This window comes from Poecilia latipinna, unplaced genomic scaffold (genome assembly GCF_001443285.1).
Source record: "Poecilia latipinna isolate Pla-1442-1.1 unplaced genomic scaffold, P_latipinna-1.0 Scaffold2482, whole genome shotgun sequence".
Taxonomy (NCBI): Eukaryota; Metazoa; Chordata; class Actinopteri; order Cyprinodontiformes; family Poeciliidae; genus Poecilia; species Poecilia latipinna.
In genome coordinates this window covers 14,956-23,292 of record NW_015115098.1, presented here as the reverse complement: position 1 = coordinate 23,292, position 8,337 = coordinate 14,956, and the positions used below count along the sequence as shown (strand labels likewise).

General features: G+C 36.3%; 1 protein-coding gene across 1 annotated transcript in view; it reads left to right on the top strand.

Moving 5' to 3' along the window:
* Window positions 1-7,142, top strand: part of LOC106937990 (uncharacterized) — a 68,730-nt gene extending 61,588 nt beyond the window's left edge. The window contains exons 13-15 of the mRNA XM_015019780.1: window positions 3,014-3,050; window positions 4,031-4,375; window positions 6,766-7,142. Of these exons, the coding sequence (XP_014875266.1) occupies window positions 3,014-3,050; window positions 4,031-4,375; window positions 6,766-7,142 (759 nt within the window). The remainder of the gene's footprint in view (window positions 1-3,013; window positions 3,051-4,030; window positions 4,376-6,765) is intronic.
* Window positions 7,143-8,337: the final 1,195 nt, after the last annotated feature.

Sequence of the window (8,337 nt, the reverse complement as noted above, 5' to 3'; positions counted from 1 at the left end):
TTTCTGAAACAAGAGACAAAATTTTATTTTTTCAATAAATTAAAATTTTTTTGAGATGCACCTGAATATAGTGTCACATTCGAGGTTAAATATATAGAATAAATACTTTTAAAAAATTATTCATTTGAGTTAATATGTTCACTTTTTCCTCATGTCTTGAAGAATAAATGCCAGAACAGTTGTGCTGGCATCTCCCCCCACACCCTCCAACCACACACTGAGTTAAAAACAGGATCAACTTATTTCTGCAGTGAGTCTTTAAATATCAGAGAAAAGTTTCTTCATCAGAGCTGATTTTTCAGAGCCTCAATCATCTGTAAAAATGCTTCTGATTAACAATAATTACCTGAACTCCTCTGCTGATGCACAGTCTGTATTTCCTACAGCCAGGCATCACAGCAACAAAATCACCCAGTTAACAAAATTATCATTTTTTCTCTTGAGTTTAAACAAATCTTAGTCTAGAAACCTTATTTCCTGTTTGATCACATCTAATAAATACTTTTTGAAGGCGGTTTCAGGAAGATCCTGTAGAGTTGATCTCAGGTCAGGGTTTGGCAAACATCAGTGTGTGTGTGTGTGTGTGTGTGTGTGTGTGTGTGTGTGTGTGTGTGGGGGTGTGTGTGTGTGTGTGTGTGTGTGTGTGTGTGTTGGACCTGCTGATCTGGTTTCTGACATTTTTTTATTTTCATTTCCAGAGAACTTATTATGAATCAAACCAGAAACTCACCTGAGGGGAAAAATGTGTTTTATAGAAACGAGAGTCATCAAACTGATCTTTGTCTCCTAAACTTTAACTGATTTATCTGTTAACATGATATTATTTTATATTCAGTGGATTTAAGTGTCCAATAAATATTCTATTTACTTGTTTCTATGCTAATAATTTATGGTTTGTTCCTTATTGTTTGTCTTTAAGGTCTTACTTTATAGTTTAATTTACTTTGTTTTACTTATTTCTCGTCTTCTGTAGATTCTGGTTTGACTCTTTTCTTTAGTTTTTCTCTCAGTATTTAAGCTCCTTGGTCTCCATTGTTCAGTTCTGGTTTCTTCCATCCTGATCGTCTCAGCTCCATGTCCTGTTCTTATGTCACCATTATAAGTTTCTTTGTTTTCATTATTATTACCTTTCAATTACATCTGGTTCTCCTACAAGCCTCTCATTATTACATATTTATTTTGTTTTCTGTTAAAAGAGTGGATCATAATTATTTTTTGTTTAAAATACAATCATCCTGTATTTAGGCAGGTGAACTACTACTGTCAGATGGATTATTATAATATAATTAAAACTTTGGTATATGTGCTAAATGAGATTCTCTCTAGACTACAGCAGTGACTTGAGGTCAAACTATGCCAAAACTGTTTTTACAAATATCTTCATCCATCTTCCCACATAGGAAGAAGCTGGAAGCAAAATGCACCTAAAAAAATTCACTTTAGTTCAGTTCAAATCAGTAACTCAATGGAGCACCAACATCTGTGTTGCCATAGATTTTCACTGGTTGATCTCACCATCATTTAATCTGTAATTCTTGTCCAGACTTGGTTTATTTACGTACCAGCTGGTCTGATCCAACCCGGAACAATGAAAACTGGTTTTACTGGTAGATCTTTGATCAACAGCAGAGTGAACTTTCAGTTTGCTTTCAGTTTGTCCAGAGAAACTATTTCAGAGAGTTATAAAGAAATAATTTAGTAAAGACTTGGTGTTTTATATCGAGGAAGATGGAGCTTTTTGCTGTGTTTTTGTTCCTGCTATACGGTAAGATATGTTTCCTCTCTTCAAGCTGAAGTTTATTCAGCTGATCTTTATTTTTTTTCCTTCTTCACAGTCAGTAAAATAATTACCAGGTACAACTAAGGCCACAGCAATGTTTTAAAATGTAGGTCCTTGCTCTTTGTCATAAAAAATGTTTGATTCTTTCAAGTTTATTGTGAAGTCATTTTCAGAATCAGCATAAAAATTATGGCAACTAAAAAGTCTCTTTATGGTAAATACATCATCCAGAGACATACAGCATCACTGTAGCATCATGTCCTTGCTGAAGCTTAATAACAAATAGTGTCAAAGTAAAATTTAAATCTCTACTGTAACAAGTTCTGGCACGGCTGATTGACAGATGAGATTATATTACATTTCGCTGCCTCCCAGTGAGCTGAAAGTAGCTGCTCATAGTAAAAAACAGGAAACTGTTCAGTGGATCATTCTGCCTCAGAGATGCACAAATGAATCTTTTTTTGCTGTTTTTCTTTCTCCTCATTAGTAGATAATATTATTAATCCTGGTCTGCAGTTAGCAGCAGCTCTGTGTAGCTCAGGTTTCTCTTGGGGTCACAGTTTCCTTTTGTCATGGTTACAACACTGGATTAGGATTACAGGAGCAATGTTAGAGTGGTTCCGCTCTGACAGAACCACTGTTGTCCATGTTTACTCCACTTCAGCACCACCTACATGCGGGACTCCACAGGGTTTCATTCTGGGGTCACTTTTATTTCCATTGGGTCTGTTATAAGGAAGCATGATAGTTAGTTTTGTTAAGCAAACCTGTTAGAGATTTTTGGTATTATCATTTTATTATTACTTTAGTTCATATTGAGTCTAACGTTAATCAATAGTTAATCAACATTCAGTATTATTGTGATTTTTAGTTTAAAGTGTTCTCTTCCTTATGTGTGTATAAACTGATCTGGAGGTCACATCTGCCTGTTCGTCTTCATGTGAAACAGTTAACTGTGTGTTTCCCAGACCTTAAATTACTTTCCACAGGTGCCTCCTTATCAACCAGAATACTCCCTATGTTAGAAACTGTCTGGGTGCAGTAGTATTTTTTGTCTCTGCTGTCTTCCTTACCTGTCCTCCCTGTTTTTGCTTGATAATAAAAGACAAGCTGTAACCAAAGGTCTTTAGACGCTCAGTGAACGGCTCAGAGGAGCAGTTTGCTGAGTCTTCACCTTTTGCAAAAGCTTGGTCATAAAATTCATATACGTTGTCTGTGCTTCTTTTTATGAAGGTTCGAAAGGAAAAATACCCAACAAAACCCAAATGCAGTGAGATTTCTGTGTGGTTTGATTGTGATGTGATTCTCTTTAGTGACACAACCTTCTTACATAATTACATAATAATAATCATAATTTTATATTCTGGCTTTTTCTGCTCCATAATAATGATGCATGTCTTACATCAATGACATAAAAGTCACATAAAATGCAACATGACCGTTTTGACTGCAGATACTTTGAAAACAATCAGCTATGTATCTGAATTAGTGTCACTCATTCAGATACAGTGTTGGATTGAGTGGCTCAGATCAGATTTTTATGGGGGTGAAATTATAGGAAATGAGCCATTAAGACCGCCAGGAAAAAGCCACATATATGCCACATGTCAGCAAAAAAAAAGAGGATTTAAGTCGTATTTGCCTGCTGTGTGATCGTAGCCTGTCTTGGGCTCTGGTCTCTCTTTCATGTCTGCAGCTTGTTCAGATTGTTACAGCTCAACTCTTAACAAGAGCTCATAGGTTTGAACCAATTTAAAATATATTCTGTGATTCTATCGGTTACAGAATATAGTTTAAAATCTTCTTATTGACTTTTAAATATCCAAAGAAGAGTTGTATGCATGTTAGCCTGAACAAGTGCAGACATTCAGACCTGAAGCTGTTAATAACGGCTCTACCTCATGTGAAGTGGAGAGAAATTATAGTTGACTAAAAGTTTAATTTCAAAGATCTACATGTTGTTAGCAGGTGATTCTGTCCTCTCTGCCTCTTCCATCCTCACTTACATATAGTATTATTCACATATGGAGAAATGCAGGATTATTGTAAATAATTAACTTGCTGAAATTGTGAAAATGATCCTTTTCTGTTTTTCAGTCTTCATAACACTGAAAAAGCACTTAGAAATACAGAGAACTGGGACACAGTTTGATCAACAGTAAATTAAATATTTATAGACTGCATGTCTTTGGATTAAATGTATTTATTTTAATAAACTGATTTAAAACTTGTCCTTTATTTGTCTTCCAGCCTCTCAGGATTCTTTGGCTGTGACTGTGGAGGTTCAGGAGGGGGAACCGTCTGTCGTTCTGCCCTGTCAGATCAGCAAAACATTAGAAGAGATTGTTACAGTGAAATGGAGTCGCTTTGATCTCAATCCCAACACTGTCCATCAACGGGACGAAGCAGACGACCTGCGTGGACAAAATCAGGTTTTCAGAGGAAGAACTTCAATGATACCTGATGCTCTGGACTCTGGTGACTTCAGCCTCACTCTGAGAGAACCTCAACTTTTAGACAGCGGCATCTACATCTGCAGCATGACTGAGAATCAGGAGGAAACAGCTCTGTCTGGCGTTCAGCTGCATGTCAAAGGTCAGCTACCTTTCACACCTCCCAGTTATTAAAACCAGTTGTTTCCTGGTTTGTAATGTCTAATAAATAATCTTGGTTAAATATGGTCTCTCAGCAACCATTGAGCTGATTTATGGTCAGGGTTTTGGCAAATGATTTTCATGAAATAAAAAACATATCCGAGTAAAAAATATGTTTTACTGAACAGTTATAAAGTCGAGTCATCAAGCTGACTGAACTATGTNCACATAGGAAGAAGCTGGAAGCAAAATGCACCTAAAAAAATTCACTTTAGTTCAGTTCAAATCAGTAAATCAATGGAGCACCAACATCTGTGTTGCCATAGATTTTCACTAGTTGATCTCACCATCATTTAATCTGTAATTCTTGTCCAGACTTGGTTTGTTTACGTACCAGCTGGTCTGATCCAACCCGGAACAATGAAAACTGGTTTTACTGGTAGATCTTAGATCAACAGCAGAGTGAACTTTCAGTTTGCTTTCAGTTTGTCCAGAGAAACTATTTCAGAGAGTTATAAAGAAATTATTTAGAAGACTTGGTGTTTTATATCGAGGAAGATGGAGCTTTTTGCTGTGTTTTTGTTCCTGCTATACGGTAAGATATGTTTCCTCTCTTCAAGCTGAAGTTTATTCAGCTGATCTTTATTTTTTTACCTTCTTCACGGTCAGTAAAATAATTACCAGGTACAACTAAGGCCACAGCAATGTTTTAAAATGTAGGTCCTTGGTCTTTCTGATAAAAAAATTTGATTCTTTCAAGTTTATTCTGAAGTCATTTTCAGAATCAGTATAAAATAGTCTATAAAGAGTCTCTTTATGGTAAATACATCATCCAGATACATATAGCATCACTGTAGCATCATGTCCTTGCAGAAGCTTAATAACAAATAGTGTCAAAGTAAAATTTAAATCTCTACTGTAACAAGTTCTGGCACGGCTGATTGACAGTAGATTACAAACTGCCTCTCAGTGAGCTGAAAGCAACTGTTCATAGTGGAAACAGGAAACTGTTCAGTGGATCATTCTGCCTCAGATATACAAATGAATCTTTTTTGCTGTTTTTCTTTCCCCTCATTAGTCGATCTAGTAGTGTAGACTATCTACAGACTAGTTTTGGTCTGCAGTTATCAGCAGCTCTGTGTAGCTCAGGTTTCTCTTGGGGTCACAGTTTCCTTTTGTCATGGTTACAACACTGGATTAGGATTACAGGAGCAAAGTTAAAGTGGTTCTGCTTTGACAGACACTTTGTGTTAATGTTGACCATGTTTATTCCACTTCAGCACCACCTACATGCAGGGCTCCACAGGGTTTCATTCTGGGGTCACTTTTATTTCCATTGGGTCTGTTATAAGGAAGCATGATCTTAATTTTTGTTAAGCAAACCCAACTGCAGTGAGACTTCTGTGTGGTTTGATTGTGATGTGATTCTCTTCAGTGACAAAACCTGATATAATTTCATAATAATCATAATTTTCATCTGTTGTTTACATTCTGTTTTTTTCTTCTACAGAATAATGATGCATGTCTCACATCAATGACATAAAAGTCACATAAAATGCAACATGACCGTTTTGACTGCAGATACTTTGAAAACAATCAGATATGTATCTGAATTAGTGTCACTCATTCAGATACAGTGTTGGATTGAGTGGCTCAGATCAGATTTTTATGGGGGTGAAATTATAGGAAATGAGCCATTAAGACCGCCAGGAAAAAGCCACATATAGGCCACATGTCAGCAAAAAAAAAGAGGATTTAAGTCGTATTTGCCTGCTGTGTGATCGTAGCCTGTCTTGGGCTCTGGTCTCTCTTTCATGCCTGCAGCTTGTTCAGATTGTTACAGCTCAACTCTTAACAGGAGCTCATAGGTTTGAACCAATTTAAAATATATTCTGTGATTCTATCGGTTACAGAATATAGTTTAAAATCCTCTTATTGACCTTTAAATTCCCAAAGAAGAGTTGTATGCATGGTTAGCCTGAACAAGTGCAGACATTCAGACCTGAAGCTGTTAATAAAACGGCTCTACCTCATGTTAGCTGGAGTCAAGGGGAAATATATAGTTGACTAAAAGTTTAATTTCAAAGATCTACATGTTGTTAGCAGGTGATTCTGTCCTCTCTGCCTCTTGCATCCTCAGGTGTATATAGTGTTATTTACATATGAAGAAATGCAGGATTATTGTAAATAATTAACTTGATGAAATTGTGGAAATGATCCTTTTCTGTTTTTCAATCACTCTTCATAACTGAAAAATTGTTTAGAAATACAGAGAACTGGGACACAGTTTGATCAATAGTAAATTAAATATTCAATAGACTGCATGTCTTTGGTTTAAATGTATTTATTTTAATAAACTGATTTAAAACTTGTCCTTTATTTGTCTTCCAGCCTCTCAGGATTCTTTGGCTGTGACTGTGGAGGTTCAGGAGGGGGAACCGTCTGTCGATCTGCCCTGTCAGATCAGCCATAAATTACAAGACATTGTTACAGTGAAATGGAGTCGCTTTGATCTCAATCCCAACACTGTCCATCAACGGGCCTTAGCAGACGAACTACATGCACAAAATGAGGTTTTCAGAGGAAGAACTTCAATGATACCTGATGCTCTGGACTCTGGTGACTTCAGCCTCGCTCTGAGAAACCCTCAACTTTTAGACAGCGGCATCTACATCTGCAGCATGACTGAGAATCAGGAGGAAACAGCTCTGTCTGGCGTTCAGCTGCATGTCAAAGGTCAGCTACCTTTCACTCCTCCCAGTTATTAAAACCAGTTGTTTCCTGGTTTGTAATGTCTAATAAATAATCTTGGTTAAATATGGTCACTCAGCAACCATTGAGCTGATTTATGGTCATGGTGTTGGTTAATAGATTTCATAAAATGATCAAACTAACCTTTATCTCCTAGAATGTTTTATTTTTCTATAGATATTTTTCAGTTTTCAATAATTATTCAATGACAGATATTCTGTCCAGATAATCATTATGTAGTTGACAGATAAACTAAATCCTACAGCTGTCAGAGAGTCTTCATCATCTATTAGTTAAATATCTCATCACTTTGTGGATTCAACTTATTTTGGCTGAAATGTATCAGATTTTACTGGTGGGAACTTATTACATGGAGACATCAGCAGTAAAGATAACTGATATAAACTCCATAGAAAACAAAGAAAGCAGGTTTATCTAATGATATCAAGTTGTTGATTTCAGACTCATTTTCAGTAAAACCTTAACAGGGTGGAATAAAAAGAGAGGAATCCTGGTTTTTACCATATTGGGAAAAACCCTAAAGCAACACTGTAGGCAGGGAGCCCAGTCCTGCCTCAGGTACCAGGTAGTTTAGTTAGGCTGAGTGTAAAAGATTATATAAATGAGGTTCTGGAGCTGTTCAATATCCAGCTTAGGGCAGCAGAGCCTCTCTGTGCTGTTCAGTCTCAGTAACCAGCTTGTTGAAATAACCTCTTCAGGTTGTAATCTCCACACTCCAGTTGTACCAAATGTACCAACTGGAAGGGAAAAAATTAAGAGTTTAATCAAAAGCAAATAATATGGTTGTTGACTATCAGAGTTAGTCAAAAGGAATCCAGCAAATAATATTAATAATGATAATATCACTCCAATGCTTACATTAAACTGGGCTGGAAGGGACATTTTCTGTTAGCGTTGACCAACAGTTGCTTTTCCAAAGGGCCACATATTGTTATCCTAGCTAAAATGATTCACATAAGAATTGATTTCATTAACTCTGGATTTTTTCCCCTATTGCTGTATAGCACTGCAAAAAGTAGTAATGTAGAGAAATGGGATTATGTAATTAAATGGTTGAAAGAAAAGCCTCTAATATTTAAATATATTAATTTTAACACACTGATTTAAAGATTTATTCTCTCTATTTGTCCTTCCAGCCTCTCAGGATTCTTTAGATGTGACTCTGGATATTTATCAGGGGGATTCATCTGT